This window comes from Diabrotica virgifera, chromosome 8 (assembly GCF_917563875.1).
Source record: "Diabrotica virgifera virgifera chromosome 8, PGI_DIABVI_V3a".
In the NCBI taxonomy this organism is placed as follows: Eukaryota; Metazoa; Arthropoda; class Insecta; order Coleoptera; family Chrysomelidae; genus Diabrotica; species Diabrotica virgifera.
The window spans coordinates 21,498,690-21,517,154 of NC_065450.1; the positions used below are offsets into that span (position 1 = coordinate 21,498,690).

Consider the following 18,465-nt stretch of genomic DNA (forward strand, 5'->3'; position numbering starts at 1 on the left):
CGCAAGCACCCACATTCGCTTTGAAGATTTAAGTAATATTTTGGAATTAGTGTATGTGTATCCAGAAGTTCTGAAAGATGTCTACACAAACTGGGAAAAAAGTAACTTTTAATGAACATCTTAACAAAACACATGTTCTACGAGTTTGGAAATATGCACATCATCAAGCACGGCAAAGGTATTGGGAAATGTTTGTAATAGATACAATCAGGTTTAAAAAAAGAATTGAAAAAACTTCAAAAATCATATCCCCGATTTTAAGTTTAAATCATAGAACGTATGTATACAATAACAGGTTTAAATAAATATTAAAACATAAAAGTCTTTTATTTATAAAATTTATTAAATACAAAATGTTTAACATATCTAATAACCACATTTAAAAGTAAAAAAGTAACACAAATAACTAAATACCAGGATAAACAAATGTTTGATAAATATTCTCTTCCAACTTGAGTATCACCTGAACAGCTATATAGTTGACGCCATTCCGTTTCATCGTTTAAGTAATTTGGGAAGGGTAACCGTAGTTTGTACACTGTACTGTTACTTGGTATGTAAGCAAATCTAAGTTCCACCCCATTTAGCTTATAGAGGCTCATGTTGACCCACTGTGAAGGCCAACTATCATTTTTTATACCATTTTTATCAAAACATATATGGATATCTTTCACAGCATAAGGTTGGTAAATATAAAGTACTCCCTGCACAACGGTATGTAAAATGAAAAGACCTGCTCCAGACATTATTTAAGCGTGAACTAAATCCGTTTAGTTACGTTCTCTATATTTATATAGCATTATTTTTACTAATCCAAGAGTTGTGACTTTTATCCATACCTAACCATTTAACATAAACTCGATTAGCTTTGCGTTGTAATATTTTTTCTACAAGATATACATCCGAATATTTAACTTTTTGAAGTTCTTCTGTGTAAAAAGCTCCCTTAATCTCCTCTTGTTTGGAATCCTCAAGTAAGTAGGTGGTCGGGTTGGTAAACTGTACTTTTTTAATCTTAAATATTTCAGTGGTCCAAGATGGTGTGTATGATTTAGCAAACGCGTGACGATATTTACTTATTCGAACATAATCCCCTTCTCGAAATTTGGGTTTACGTTTATCGACGGTTTTTAACCAGTTGTAAGCAGTTATATACTTTGCATTTTGATCATTAACTTTACTTGGAATTTCCCCCGTAGTTGAGTGTCTGGTATTATTATACTGTTCAACGATAGACGGTAGTATTTTAACCCATTTATAAGAACCTTGCAGACTAAACTGTTTCCACAACTTCGACTTAAGAGTCCGTATCACACGTTCAGCAATACTCGCTTTTAAATTAGAATATGTGCTGTAATGATTTATACCATAGGATGACATCAGGTGTTTAAATTGTGAATTATAAAATTCTGTTCCATTATCTGTTTGTAAATGTTTAGGGGATTTAGACATTTGAGATAAAATTTTTTTCATACATTTGGTGACTTCAGCCCCTGTTTTTCTTTTAACTGGTGATGCCCAGACATATTTACTAAATGTATTTATAACGATAAGGATATAGTTATATCCATTGTTGTATTTAACAAATTGTGACATAATAGCTAAATCTGCCTGGCATAAATCATGCAAACCTTTAATTATAACATGTCTTCGTTTAAAGTTTTTTCTTGCAGGTTTATGCAGTTCTTTAACGACTTGTTCTTTAAAATTAAACATTTTTTTCCAGCGGGCACTGAAGGGTAATATGAACAAAAACGTTAGGACTTGTATCAAGTTTAAACGAAAGTTTATCACCTTTTTTTATATGTAAACCAGGTAATTGACCGTATTTATACTGTGTAGAATTTATTAAAAGTAATCCATTAAAACTGTAATGCTGTATTGTTTCAATTATACCGTCCACAGTAAATATATATGACACACCCCCATTATCTAATACATAAAACTCCTTGTTCAAACTTGTTTTTTTCTCCCCACTTAAAGCTATAATACATTTACTGTGGTAAGAAGTTGGATCACAAATAAAATATAACGGATTTGTAGAATTATCACAAGACTTTAAATCAGTTAGAAAGTGGCTCCCAAATTTATTAATAGGCATTATTGAATTATACCCCCCTCTCGAAGTTCCTCAATAATGGAAATGATTTCGTTACCGTGAGCGTTATTTCCTGAAGATTGTGATGCTGCAAGCAGTCCAAGTCTCTTTATGATTTCATTGTAATTGTCAAAGTATTTATACTCTGTCGGCTTCGTAGTTAACCGTTTCAATGTTAAAGCACCGCCTTTTTTACCGGTAAGTTTTTTAGTGCGTTGTCTAGTTGTTACACCAAGACCTGAAGGTAGAGAACTCAACCTTTGTCGGGGAGGTTGTGGTCTAGTTTCTAACACTGGTTGTATGATAAAATGATACTTATCTTTTATTTTAGACTCAATTCTTCTAATTGGTAATTCAGGGTTATTGTCTCTATGAAGAGCATTGGTCCTCCGTAAAATATCAACATATTCGTTAACATCTTCACGTTTAAAACTAACAGGGTTAGCCTTAAATAATAATTCATAGAGACCTGGAGTCCCTATATACTTAACATCGTTTATAATCATATCCGGTCCTTCAAACTCAATATTCGAATCACCAATTGAGAATTTTTCGTTTGCTAAATCGTGATACACTCCTAATGTATTATCAAATTCACCTTTTACATCTTCTATATTATTTTTAACGTACTGCCGAGGTAAAGGGTTAGTGAATACTTCATAATATTTCCTCATTACGTCAGGATTATTAATCATACTGTTAAACTCTAGTAGAGTTTCTTCATATAATCGATTGAAATCTTCACTACTATTTCCTACATGTTGTGATGTAAAGGTTGAATTTTCTGCACTATCTCCCCCATGACTTGTTTCGAATGTTTCTTCGATCGCGTTAGGCTGGACAATAGAGAGTTCCCCAAAGTTAGTATGTGTGTTAGATGAAGTAGAACCTTTATTTGGTGATGAAGTAGATTCTTTAATTGGTGATGAAGCTGAAAGTTGGTAATATTTTTTAAGATTCGGCGCGCTTAATCGACGAGAATTAGATACAGAAGATTCAAATTTAGGGTTGACAGGTTCTTGTTTTATATTACTTGTAGGTTCTAATTTTAATAACAACTCCTTGAGTGGTTTTGTTATGGGTTGATAATTTTTTTCTAGCTGACTTTGAGACTTGGTAATATCACTTTTTAAACTACGGTATTTACGTTTTAATGCCTGGCGGGTTTTTAACAGCTGTTTAACAATTCGAGTATCCATTTTTACTAACACTAACTAGGCACACTTCTTCCTTTATATATGTACGAAAGTATCAAACCCTTTGCGATATTTTCCTGAAGATAACAAACAATCCTTATCAATCACTACAAACCCATAGTTATCTTTCCAACAAAAAGAACTAAAATCTTTAAATTTTTGAAAACTCATATCAATATTAACATGGTCATCATATATGTGTTTTAAATTCGTCATATCTTGTTGGAAAATCACTAAAAGATTGGCATTATCTCGCACCAACTGTTTCGGTATAGAGCTATAAGTTTGTGATAAGTAAAAACAATCGGTAAGTTTATGTCTACCAAAACAAAAATAACTTTGAATAAGTTTTTGATCGCAAGAAGCTACATCATCAAAGATTATTATTGAATAGTTTTTAATGTCTTCTGGAGTAGGTATGTTTGTGGAATCACTATATTCTTCATACCCAATTTCAGATATCGGTTTAATTAGATTACGTAGGTATACGTATTTTGGTTGATGAAGTGATTTGGAATAAACATAAATGTTTTGAAATCTTAAACCATTAGGATGAACAATCAACGATAATAATGTATTCGTCTTACCACACCCACTCGGCCCTATAATAAGACAGCGTTTTGAATCACCACCAAATAAACCACCATGTTTTTTTATTTTATTATCCTGTACAACTACATCGTGGTTTGTAATAGGGAGAGATAGTTGTTGTTTTTCGATCTTCATTATATCTACGAATGATGTGGGTATATATAGGGTGTCAGATTATATATAAAAGGAAGTATAATGAGGCAAAAAAGGATTAGTAGAGATCCAGCAGTAAAACGAAGAGGTCGCGGATTATTAAATTCTATCATTAATAAGCTACCAGTCGAGGTACACATCCCAGGTTATTCGTATTGTGGACCGGGGACTAAGCTAGAGAAGAGACTTACACGCGGTGATTCAGGAATAAATTTATTAGACGAAGCCTGCAAAGAACACGACATTACATATTCCCAACATAAAGAACTTCGTAAAAGACACGAAGCTGATAAATTACTAGAAAACAAAGCTTGGGATCGGGTGAAATCCAAAGACGCTACATTTGGTGAAAAAACAGCAGCTTGGTTAGTTACAACGGCGATGAAGGGTAAACGCAAATTAGGTATGGGTTTACGTAAAAGATTTAGACGCAGGTTAAATAAAAAAGGTGGTTCCTTAAAAAGAAAAAAAATTAATTTAAAAAAACGTATTATTAAAACACCTAAAAAAGGAGGTTTTTTACCTTTATTATTACCATTACTCGGGGCTTTAGGGGCTGTTGGGGGTGGGACAGCTTCGATTATGAAGGCCATTAACGACGCAAAAACCAACCGTGAACAAATTGTTGAACAAAAACGGCATAATCTGGCTATGGAAAAAGGAGGTAAAGGGTTATACTTAAAACCTGCTAAAGGGTATGGGATGTATCTAAAACCGTATTCAAAAAACTAATATTCCCCCATCATCCGTTAACAGATGTCGATGTAAGAAAATATGTGAAATTATTAAAAATCCCTCATTTTAGAGGTGTTTTCATGAGAGATACGTTACCAAATAAAATTCGAACAAATGAAAGCGGTATTATAAATATGGATTCAAATAGTGGAAAAGGTACGCACTGGACAGCTTATACAAAGGAAGACAATAACATTATATACTTTGATTCTTACGGTGATTTGCCACCACCACGCAATGTAATCAAATACTTTAAAACTGGTGGTTCTGTGAACATAAATTATAATTATGAAAGGTTGCAACATAATTCATACAATTGCGGTCAATACGCATTACAATTTCTATATAACCACTATAAGTAGGTCCTGTGGATCAGTATAAACAATACAAGCCTCTAGCAAATATGTCGTACAACTTTACCCTGACCGGGAAGTCTTCCACCTTAAGTTATAATTTTAATCCACCCATCTACTTGGATGAAAGTCTTGATTATGAAGTTGGTTTAACAAACTTTTATTCTTTTAATTCCATACCCAACATTGACGAATCTAATAATGTATTTCTCTTTGGTCGCCGTAATTTCACTTATACAGCTAATATCCCCTTAGGCTCATATGAATTAGAAGATATAATTCAGCTTTTAAGGAAGTTGATGAAAGAACGAGATAAAACTGCTTATATTAATATCACCCCAGATAAAAACACATCTAAAGTATCTATTGAAAGTAATTGTGCACTATATTTCACTACTGAAAACTCTATAGGTAAAATTTTTGGATTCAAGAAAAGAGAACTGGAAGCAAATAAAACACATGTTTCTGATGAACCAGTAAATATTTCAGTGACAAACGCAATCTGTGTGGACTGCAATATCGCTTCAGGCTCGTATTTAAATGGGAACCCAGTTCATATAATCCACCAGTTTTTCCCTACCGTACCGAGCGGGTATAAAATAGTTGAGTCACCTCAAAATATTTTATATTACCCCATCAGCGTTAAGACGATCAACAACATTAGTATAAAAATTGTTGATCAAAACGGTAAATTACTTAATTTTCGACAAGAAGAGATTACTTTAAATTTACATTTACGACAGCGATTATAATGGTTTTAAACTTTTCTTACCAACAACCACATTACATAAAAAACTATAAAAGAGACAACCGAAAGCAAAAATCTAACAGTTTCAAAAAAACAGTTGCAATATTAACACCATCTAATCGATTATTATTAAAAAAGCTTGGCTTCAAAGTTTTAGTGTGATGGAGGTGTTACATGTAACTGGGCAACCTTATAATGACACGACTATACAAGAATACCAATTTCACGCCTATTCACCATATATTCCCGGAAAATTGAACTATAACGATGAAATACGAATTCCCATTCAAGATCTAGACGCGTACACGTTACCTTCAACATCATATCTCGACATAGAGGGGAAGCTACTCACACATGATGATAAGGAGCCAACAAAACTAAAATTTATAAATAACGCTATTTCCTTTTTATTTCGCGAGCTTCGGTATGAATTAAATGGAGTTATTATAGATTCTGTTCGAGAGGTTGGACTGGTATCAACGATTAAAAACTATCTAAGTCTCAACGAAAACGAAAGTATTCTATTCCAAAATGCTGGATGGTTTCCAAAATCAGAAAATGAAAAAATAATAGTGGACGCTCATGGTAACTTTAACGTTTGCATACCATTACGATTATTATCAGGTTTTTTTGAAGACTTCAGACGAATTATAATGAATTGTAAGCAGGAGCTCATTTTAATACGATCAAACGATGATGTCGATGCAATTGTGAGTATTGACGAAACCGAACGCCCCAAAGTCGAAATTACAAAATTACAGTGGAATGTAGCCCATGTTAGCCCAAGCATGCGTGAACAACTACGATTAAATAGTATAGCTCATAAAAATATTGAGCTACCAATTAAATTTCGTTCGTGGCAAATGATTGAATACCCATCATTAAATAATGCGACACGGCATACGTGGGCGGTAAAAACCAGTACTAACATTGAAACACCGAGACATATCATTATCGCATTTCAGAAAGGGAGAAAATCAAAGATTACTAAAGATATGAGCAAATTTGATCATAACGACCTTAAAAATATAAAGGTATTTTTGAATTCTGAACGATTTCCTTATAATGATTTACAAATAGATTTTGACACTAACAAATTCGCTCAAATTTATGAGATGTTTGGAAGTTTTCAGACAAGTTATTATAATTTAAACTTAAACCAACCGATATTTAACCCGCAAGATTTTAAAACTAAGACACCACTAATACATATAGATTGCTCTAGACAGAAAGAAGTGATCCAAAATGGGTCCGTCGTTCTCCGTATCGAATTTGAAACAAATACACCTTCAACAACTGATGTATCTGCTTATTGTTTAATTTTACATGAGAAGGAATTTACATACAATCCACTAACAAAAATAGTAAAGCAGTATTAATAAACAGATGTTGTAATTGTATATTATTTGATAGTATCAATTATAAATGTTAGTTTACGATGTATCGCTCACATGAAAACACGTTAAATAACTTTATAGATCATTTAAAAGAACTTAAAAATCAAATTCAGCAGTACGAAGCCCTAAAACAGGTTATTCGAAAACTTAAACAATTGAAAATATGAAACTTGTTATTGACATTCAAGGTTTTAAAATCGAGAATAATAAGTTTATTTGTAAAGAATTAGCGTGTTATTCAGGAGATAAAGTTATAGTATATATTTTTAAGCCTCCTTTCCCATTACGAATGTTACCTCCCAATTTAATTCAGCAGGTGACATGGTTAAGTAAACACCATCACTGCATTTCTTGGAATGAAGGTTATACCCCATTGTACGAGTTTAAAAAAATTATAAGGGAAATAACAGAGAAAGCTGAAATAGTCTATGTAAAAGGATTGGAAAAAGCGAATTACATAAGAAAATACTCTACTACACCTGTAGTCGAAGTAGGTGAATTTCCACCACTACCAGTATCGGAAGCAAAATGTTTTTACCACTCTGAAAAAAAATGTATATGTGCTCTTTCAAATGTATTTTTTATATATGATAATTTTGTAATGGAGTAAATTTTAATAAAAAAATTATATTTTATACTTTTTTATTTTTAAACTCAAACTACAATAATAAATTCTATCTATAGTTCACTTGTACCTACAGGATCCAGCCAAGCAACCTTCACACTCGTAGGAATGTTGACACCATGTACGCATGAATCATGGGATCCTTGGTGGTGTCAGGTGTTCCATGAGCTTAACAGTTCACAGGATTTTACCAAAACAACCTTCACATCTGCAAGGATGTTGATACCGCGCACCCTTCAATCGTTTTAGAATCCTTGGTGGTAGCAGGTCTTCTATAGGCTTAAGACGCTCCAATTGTTGGTATTGAACAAGTTTTGGGAAAAGGTCATCAAAAGTTGAAGTCTTTTTTTGGAATTGTTCCACCCAAAACCAAACTTCGGAAAGTTCAAAAATTCTTTGCAAAGCTGTGTCTAATAGATAACGCATTGTCGGGTATCTGTTAACGTACACACGCAACTTTATGCTTAGACACACATCATCAAACATGTTGTGTTGTCCGAGTTCACAAAGTACCTCTACCCAACAGTTTACACAAATTTTATTTAATTTTTTTTTGTTGGTGTAATATCCAATAGATGTTAGGTTATGTATCGATGTTTCACTGGTAACTAATTTATTCACTTTATCCATAATAAGTTCAACACTTTCTTGATGCATGGTTATAGTTATTTTTACTCATAAACTGATTTTATGATTACATCAATATAGTTATATACCATCAACCCCCCACTCCATCGCATCAAAACAGGTTTTAAAACTTGTATCGCTAACTACAAATTTTAGAGGTGAACCAGTTTTTTAGCAAAGTTAGAGGTTAACCAACTTTCTTTGTCCCCAATGTAAATTTAAATCTAATAAGTAGTACAAAAATATTTTATAATTTATTACAAATTGTATATAAAACAGTTAGAATTACAATTACAGTTAAAAAACAATCATAAATTTTAAAGTTTTCAAGTTTCGGTTTTGATTTAATTAACATATTCGGTTTATCGTCAGGTTCAAATGTTTTCGATTTCAGTAGTCTTGCAAACAGACATGTTGAATACTTTATGTGTTCATCAATAGGTATATCGTATGATTCCCATTTGTGTATTTCGATTTTACAGTGGAAACAGCAAACTACATCAGCAACCCCTGTATGGTAAAACCCAGCTTTGCTTAACAACACGGGGTCGACTAGTCCTCTCCAATATTGAAATGATAGTAAACGATTCTCAAACGAGCACATACTACCAAAGTTACCATCGTCAAGACACATGTTTGACTAAAAAAGTTATACGGGAATATAATTTATATAATATAAAATTAGAATGGAGGGGGGTATAAGCCCATATATTTTTAAACTCACCACATTAATAACACTAATTACGCTATAAAACAGAAAAAAATAATAACATTAATAAAGAGTAAAAACCAACAATAAAATATAAAACCTTGACAGCTTATTTATTCTTTTATTATCTAACTATCCGTAACCGGATATTCACCTTTCTTTGCCGTCTACCAACCTCCCGTATTACCAAAAAAGTAAAAAACCAACAATAAGAGATAAAACCAATAAAACTTTGACCGCTTTTTTAACTTTTTGTTACCTAACTACCCGTGACCGGATATTCACCTTTCTTCACCATCTACCTACCCACCTCCCACCCTCATTGTTTGATCTGGTAGTGGAGAGTGGTACCTGCCACAGAAATCGAAAATAGTCGCACTCAAGAGTTTGAGAGGTATAGTGATCTGTCCGTGACCGGATAATCATTTTTTGTCCACCTACCCAACTTCCACCCTTATTAGTCTGGTGGTGGAGGTGCTACCTGTGATAGGAATCGAAAATAGTCGCACAGAAGAGTACGAGAGGTGTACTGATTACGGGAATCTATTCTCCATCAAACATGTTAGTAAATGTTAATAGTGACGTATGTGATTCTAGCACGGACTGGGTGGTAAATAGCGACACTATTGATCCCGGCCCATGCGATTCTACAACAAACCTGCTGCGATCTGCATGGAGTCTCTCAACAATCCCGGAGGACTCTTCTTCAGAGGATGACGGGGTGGAGGATGAAATAGATGAAGAAAATAACGTTGATGATAATATGGTTATAGAAAACGGACGTGTGTGTGAGATAGAAGAAATCTGTTGGCAACCTATGATTGTACCACCCGATCTTGTCGATGTAATCATAGAACTTTAAGTTATAATAATTTGTAACATGTTAAATTATAATTTACTTTGTATACTTATATACCATCCGAAAATGTAATTGATAATAAATTATTTACAAACTTATTTCCACCCTTTCGTTACAACCTGCAAACTACAATTTTTACCGTTTTTTCATTTAAAACTAGATTAAATAGAACTTTAAATAAATGTTTAAATTAAATTTTATACTACAACCTGCTAAGTTATATTTTACTACCCAAACATAAAATTAATACTAAACTGTTTGATAATAAAAACTTATTTTTTACTCTTTAAGTTAAAAGCGGTTAAGATGGATACCAAATTAAAATTTATTACTTTTTATTTAAAACTACTTTTAAAGCGATCGAATTATGGTGTAAATGATGATATAAGCCTTACTAAGATGGAGAGAAGAAATTTTATAAAAATTAGACTGACCGAACTATAGAACTTGGTTCACAAAAAGTTTATTCAAAATGGTAATAAAGTTATGCTAGAATAATTATGAACTTGATAGGTATAAAAGCTTAATTTAAAATAATATTTTAACTTTTTTTAAAGTAAATTTGTTTATTACCCCCTTCGACATAAATATTATTTTATAAAAATTAAATACTTCTCAAGTTTAAAGTAAGAAAAACCAATGAAATTGTTAAATACGTTTTTATTAAAAATAAACAAATAAACATAAATATAAAATTTAATATATATACACTTAAAAAATAATTAATACTAACTAAAAATAAACATAAATACAAATATTGATCCAATATATACACTTTTAAAATCATTAATACTAACTATACAGGGTTGCAGGGACCACCTACGGGGTAGAATCTGTAACAAAGAAATAGCAACATTATAGAAAACAGCAATTACAGAAAACAACAACATTTTAGCAAATTAAAATTCCGTAATAGAAAATTTGTAAAAATTCGTAAAACTGTTTTGTTATGCTCGTAAAAAGGAAAAGTTAGATTACGTAAAAAATTGTATTAATATATGAATAACGTTAATAGAAAAACGAATTAAAAATCCGTAATAGAGGATTTGTAAAAATTCGTAAAACTGTTTTGTTATGCTCGTAAAAAGGAAAAGTTAGATTACGTAAAAAATTGTATTAATATATGAATAGCGCTAATAGAAGAACAAATTAAAAATCCGTAATAGAGGATTTGTAAAAATTCGTGAAAAACTGTTTTATTATACATAAAAGTAAAAGTTAGATTAGGTCAAAAATTGTATAAAAAACTCACACAACATATACCGCTTTATGCACCTTCATCCCGCATCCCGCATCTCAGGACATCACCAGCGACATTTTTGTTGAATAAGTCTGTAACAAACGAAAAACGTAATCAGTATTGCAATTGTTAATATTAGCATTGCTCTAAATTTTGTTAGTATAGTCGGTTCGCTAAATTCAGGCACAATTAGATAGTGATTTTAGTAAGTAATTTTGTCAATTTGTTAAAATTTGTGAAAAAATAATTACTAAATAGTTAATAATTACTATAGCAAGATGTAGAACAAATTAGAATATTATAATGGTGTACAAAAATTAATGATCACGCTTAATAAAGAATAAATTAAAATTTCGTAACAGAAAATAAATTTAATTTTCGTTTGTAAAAATTCATGGAAAACATTATCACTATTGTGATTGTCATTATTAGCATTGCTGTGCATTTTATTAGTAAAATTGTTGCAACATGTTATAATTAAAAATTCTTACCTCGAGAATCTGACCTCACAGCATTGGCCAGGGAAGCTTTTATATTAATGAGATCCTGTGAAAGCCGGATATTCTCCTCGTGAAAAGCCTCGGAAATTTTTTCACCATATGAAAAAATGTTTTGGATGGCTTTTTTAAGGAGTTCACTTTCCTTTAAATTCTCATTTAACCTTTCCTGAATGCGGTCTTGATGACGTTCAAGAGCCGACACAAGTCCTCCCTTAAAATCCTCACATAATGCTTGGTGGTAAGCTTCTGCGCGGTTGGGGATTTGGAGAACTCTCGTCACTACATTAGTGAGTGACGGCTCTGTTCTCGATATAAGCTCTTTTTCCCAGACTTGGGTCTCAGTCATAGGTTTCATGGGTATTTCCTCTTCAGCTTGGGGTTGAGTTATATGTGTCTGTGTTAACCCCTCTTCAGGTGATGATCCCAATTCGGAGATATTTAATATATCTCCGATAGAGGGGTAACCCTCGATAGAGGGTTTGTTGCAGGTTTGAAGTGAAGGGTGATCAGATGTCCCGTCTTCAGAGTCGGAAATATCTTCAAAAGATGTAGAGTGGTGTTTTGATGTTTGCACGCTTGGAGAAGCGTGCACCTCCGCCGCTACTTTGAAAGTTTGCGCCGCCACCGCTGTATTTTTTTTAATTTTTAGAATTAAGCGTCCCATCTCGCTGCGTGGCTGATTTAGGGGGAGTGTTTCGCTCCCCACATAAATGACGCTTTCCTCTGACGGCGCTCTCTTTCTGCTATCCCTCACTCCCGATACCGATGGAGGGACGAACGACGAATCAACACTAAATACATCCCGTCTTTTTTTCGACGGCGGCACCTCCGACTCTTCACACAGAACACGCTTTCCGACACTTACACATTGCGTGTGACATTTAAGAGTTTCGAAATTTAAAATATTATCTAAATCCATTTCACCGGCGGATGGAAAACAAGACTGGAATAATCGAGCGAACATCTCAAACTGCAATTTATAAGTGAACTCAACCAAACAAAGTGGTAGGGTAGATCCAGTTCTAAATCGACCCGACGCAATACCAGTTCTGAAACCAGTTCTCAAACAAAGAAAGGTGGATAACCGGTCAAGGCTTTGGTTTACCTGACACTGGTAGAGGTTTTTTGTTTTTTTTGTCTTAAATTTTTTTTTTTCTTCTCAATTTTTTTCATTTTTTTTTTTTTTTTTTTCTTCTCAATTTTTTTTTTTTTTTTTTTTTTTTTCATTTTTTATATTTTTTTATTTTTGAGGTTTTTTTATTTTTGATCCTACCACCACCTTCCAACCACTCTAATGAAAGATCTTGACGGTTGGAGTACAAAACTATCGCTATTTTTTAGAAAAAATCACGCATAGTGAGATAAAGCGGTAAAAATTGTTTTTTTTATCCTACTTACACATTTCAACCACTCTAATGAAAGGTCTTGACGTCTAGAGTGTAAAGCTATCATTATTTTTAGAAAAAAATCAAGCATAGCTCGATAAAGCGGTAAAACCTGTTTTTTCATCTTACTACCACATTCCAACCACACTAATGAAAGGTCTTGACGTCTAGAATGTGAAGCTATCATTAATTTTTAGAAAAAAATCATACATATCGCGATAAAGCGGTAAAAACGGTTTCATCCTACCTCATAGTCAGTATATACTAATCAGTATATAAATACTAATCTGTTATTACTTGAAAATAACGAGGATATCCAGTTTAAAACTGGTATCCAACTGGTATTTCCAAAACTGGTATCACCAGTTTAAAACTGGTATTTCCAGTTCAAAACCGGTATTCGAAAACCGGTTTATATTTATACATCACACTTCTTTCGTTGTTGTTTATTTTTGTGTCATACGTTCACCAAGCTTCAGTCAAGAATCATGCAGTGCGACTCCTGTTTAAAAGTTTTATCCAGCAGAAGCAGTGTAACTCGACATAAACGGGAAAGTTGTCCACAACGGTTTAATAATAAAGTGAAAAAGGTGAAACTTTCAGGTGTTGATACATCAGCTAATATAAACTATTCGGCTACTGCAGAAGCAACTTCCCGTCCTACCGCAGAAGCATCTAATACCCGTTCAGTTAAGACTAGATCCAATATTATAGAATGTCAAGATTGTTATAAAAAAATTTGTGGAAGAGGGCTAACAGGACATTTACGTAGTAATTCACACAAAAGTGTTATTAATTATCTAGACAGTGGGGTTGAGAAACTATCAAGTTCGTTTAAAAATCGTATTAGTAGTTACCGTCTTACTAGCAGCAAACATCACACCGACCACTTGGAATTTTTTAATGAAATTGAGGGAAATGTTTTGAGTCTTCTACATAACTATTTACACGAATTTAAAGTGATAAAAGTTAATGTCGAACTTTACTCTATGTATACAATACCTGAAAAAGATACTTATGATTTAAAATCATTTAATACTCAAAATCAAATTATTACTATTTCTACTAATCTGAAACAAGCATATCAAGATTTTATTAGTGAAATATTACCCAAGGTTTCGGAAATACAAGAAAAGGATTCTGGATGGAGTCTTTTACAAATCCAATCATTAGAAGTTAATATCAATAAGTACAACCCTCTACGATCTTCTTCATATATCAGGTTGCCACGACAAATCGAGGTAAAAAAAGCGGTCATTAATATAATGAATAAAGATGAAGCATGTTTTGGTTGGGCGGTAAACGCATCCATTTTTAACCCGACAGGTAAATCCAATCTTACTACTTCTTATCCGCATTATACTAGTCTCTTACAGTTCCATAATATAGAATTCCCTATGAAATTGTCAGATATACCAAAATTTGAATTACTAAATAATATTTCAATTAACGTTTTTGGGGTCAGTGAATGTTTTAAAAATAATGTTACACAATTGGAAATCGTTGGACCACTGTATCATACAAAATCTAAAAAATCTACACATGTTAATTTATTACTTATTTTTGATGATAACGGGAATAGTCATTATTGTTATATTAAAAATTTATCACGGTTAATATCAAGTCAAAAATCACATCATAATGGTCAGACTTTTTTATGTAATGGTTGTTTACAATTTTTCTCATCCTTGGAACGTCTTCACAAACATGAAGACAATGATTGTAACTTTGTATATACTAAGCTTCCAACTACAGACATGATTCTCAATAAATTTGGGCGTCTACAAAAAGAAAATATCTTACAGTTTTCCAACTTTCATAAACAAATGCAAGTTCCGTTTGTTATATACGCTGATTTTGAAAGTATACTACAACCGATACAACATGCGACACCTTCTGATAATTCCTCATTCACTGTTAAAACCTACCAGCACACACCATATTCATTCGGTTTTTATATTAAATGTTATTTTGATGATAGCTTATCACAACTTATTATTTACCGTGGTGATAATGTGGCTGAAACATTTATTCAAAAACTAGAAAAAGAAGTTTACACTATTTATCATAAATACCTTAAACATATTAAACCCATGAAAAAACTCACAACGGCAGAGGAATTACAATTTTTTGAAAGTAAGTGTTGTCACATTTGTGATAAACCATTCGATATTAACGAAATGAAGGTTAGAGATCATTCGCATTTAACGGGGTTGTTTTCGGGAGCAGCTCATAACGCTTGTAATTTAAATTACAAATTACCAAAATTTATTCCTGTTTTTATGCATAATTTAACCAATTACGATGCACATCTTTTTATAACAAAATTAGCTCAAAATAATGAAAAAATTGATGTTATTGCACAAACTAAAGAAAAATATATATCATTTACCAAATTACTTTTAGTTGATCGCGGTCTAGAGCAAAATACATATTTAAAATTAAGGTTTGTAGATTCTTTCAGATTTTTACCTCATTCACTAGATAATTTAAGTAAAACTCTCAACGGTGATCAATGTCTAGAGTTACGAAAATATTGTCGGTCAAATGAAGAGTTCGGATTGTTACGGCAGAAAGGTGTTTTCCCTTATTCATACTTGGATAACTTTTCAAAACTTAGTGAGGTATCTTTACCTGCACAAGAACAATTCTTCGATGTTTTAAAAGGTGAAGGTATTTCCGATGAAAAATATTTACGAGCTAAGCAAGTTTGGGAAGTTTTTGATTGTAAAAATTTAGGAGAGTACTCTGATGTTTATTTAAAATCGGATGTTTTATTATTAGCTGATGTTTTTGAAAATTTTCGGCGTAATTGTTTATTTAATTATAAATTAGATCCTGCTCAATATTTAACAGCTCCATCACTTAGCTGGGATGCCATGTTGCGTAAAACTAATATTCAGCTTGAATTATTAACAGATATTGATATGCTTCATTTTTTTAAAAAGGGTATACGTGGAGGTATAAGTCAATGTAGCACTAGATTTGCTACTGCAAATAATCAGTATTGTGAAAATTATGATTGTTCTAAACCTACTTCCTATATTCTTTATTTAGACGCAACAAATCTTTATGGTTACGCTATGAGTCAATATCTTCCACATGGCGATTTTCGGTGGTTAGATGGTGTAGAAATCACTAATTTTGATTGTTTATCAATCGATGATGAATCTCCGAAGGGGTATGTTTTAGAAGTTGATTTAACATATCCTGAAACATTGCATGATCATCACAACGACTTACCGTTTTGCCCTGAAAATATAATACCTCCTAATGGTAAAGATCCCAAACTTGTATTAACGTTGTTACCGAAACATAAATATATTATCCATTATAGAAATCTAAAACAATGTGTTGAACAAGGGTTAAAGGTAGCTAAAATTTATCGAATTCTAGAATTTTCTCAATCACCGTGGTTAAAACCTTATATTGAATTGAATACGAATTTACGCAATTCCTCAGATAATGAATTTGATAAAAGCACATATAAGAATTACACCAACTCTATTTATGGGAAAACTATGGAAAACGTTGATAAAAGGGTTGATATTAAACTATTATCCCACTGGGAAAACTTACCCGGTAGTATCGGTGCTGAAGGATTTATTAGTATGCCGAATTTCCACTCAGTTTCAATATTTTCTGACAATTTAGTCGCAATTCAAATGAATATTTTAAAAATTGTTTACGACAAACCCGTATATGTCGGTTTTTCGATTTTAGAAATATCCAAAATTCGTATGTATGATTTCTTTTACAACTATATTAAAGCTAAATATATGGGTGATGCAACCCTTTTGTATACCGACACTGATTCTTTAATTTTACATATTCAAACAGAAAACGTGTACCGCGATATTAAAGAAAATCTTGATTTATTTGATACATCTAATTACCCAGTAGATAATATTTTTAATATACCCAAAACACCATCAGTAGTTGGTAAATTAAAGGATGAGTTTAAAGGTCAACCAATTACAAATTTTTGTGGTACTGGTGCCAAAGCTTATTGTGTGACATTGAGTAACAATAAACATTTTAAAAAAGCAAAAGGGATTTCCAAAAACGTTATAAATAAATCTTTAACATTTACGGATTACAAACAAGTGGTTGATAATGCTAATGCAAAGATTTATCGTAAAATGTATACATTTAAGTCACATTTACATGAAATGTATACCGAGTTAAAAAATAAGGTTGCTTTAACTTCCCACGATGATAAGAGGTATGTTATACCTGGGGCTATTAATACATTAGCGTGGGGTCATTACAAAATAGATGCCTTTATACCTGACCAACAACAAAACAATCTCGATTATTTAATCCAACAAGCTAAACTACTTCTACCAGAACAAGAAAATAATGATGGGCGCGAATTTTATGTAGATAGTTTTGAAATGGATTTATTATGAAATCGTAGTGGGGGACTAACCATCTGTTGGTGGGGGGTTTTAGTTTATAACGTGTTGTAGAGAAAACTTATACAGTTGTTCTTCAGCTTCACTGCTAGTAACTTGTATTTACAATGTGGATGTGTTACGTTACCGACATAGAAGTTACGGATTTAAAGAGTGGTGTCGAAAGTTTACACCAACTTTTCTCCAATTTGGAATTTGATGCTTCTCATGAAGCCATTTATGGTGCAGTGCGTCCATCCCCATATTCTTCAGAATATTGTACAGAATTAGCTAGAAAATATGAAAAAGGTGTTGAAATTTGTGACTTATATCTTAAAAACCAAATCTGTTTATATGGATTTGTATCGTTACTAAAAGTTGTAGAATTGGATGGTTATTTAATTCGAATAAAAAAATTTCTCCCATCTGCTTTATATGGGGAAGAAGGAAATAACGAAGGTGATACTTGTAGTAATGAGGGCATTGATGTAGACATTCATGATTCTGAAGATGGTTCAAGTAAATCATAAACGTAATAATATTATAATTAGATTTTATTGTACCAGTGATAGTAATTAATAAACACATTTTTTGTACTAATAACTGTTTTATTTTAATGAGGTGAACTCCCACTACATATTCTCAGTACTAAATGAAACTACCTTGTTGGGTGTAGATGGTGTAAATGTATTAAATAAAAATCAATTGTTACTAATTCTTGTTTATTTAATATATTTTACCTCCCCCACCCTTCATTCCTCAATAGTCGTTGACTTCTTAACCGTTTGTTAACTTCTTGACCGGTCGTTGACTTCTTGATCGGTCGCTGTCTTCTTGACCGGTTGTTGACCT

General features: G+C 32.3%; 4 protein-coding genes across 4 annotated transcripts in view; 3 read left to right on the forward strand and 1 right to left on the reverse strand.

The window, feature by feature from the left end:
* Positions 1–18,465, forward strand: part of LOC114333317 (poly(rC)-binding protein 3) — a 754,646-nt gene that overhangs the window by 59,892 nt on the left and 676,289 nt on the right. The gene's annotated exons all lie outside the window — the stretch shown is intronic.
* Positions 6,036–7,253, forward strand: LOC126890105 (uncharacterized). Its single transcript, XM_050658953.1, has one exon. It carries the CDS (start codon positions 6,036–6,038, stop codon positions 7,251–7,253), a length of 1,218 nt encoding a protein of 405 aa, XP_050514910.1.
* Positions 10,770–12,961, reverse strand: LOC126890031 (uncharacterized). Its single transcript, XM_050658850.1, has 3 exons — positions 11,823–12,961; positions 11,344–11,423; positions 10,770–10,924 (listed from the first exon to the last, which is right to left on the reverse strand). Exons 1-2 carry the CDS (start codon positions 12,793–12,795, stop codon positions 11,359–11,361), a joined length of 1,038 nt encoding a protein of 345 aa, XP_050514807.1. The 5' UTR covers positions 12,796–12,961; the 3' UTR covers positions 10,770–10,924; positions 11,344–11,358.
* On the forward strand, positions 13,705–17,628 carry LOC126890106 (uncharacterized). The gene has a single exon (XM_050658954.1). The coding sequence runs from the start codon at positions 13,705–13,707 to the stop codon at positions 17,626–17,628; it is 3,924 nt and encodes a 1,307-aa protein (XP_050514911.1).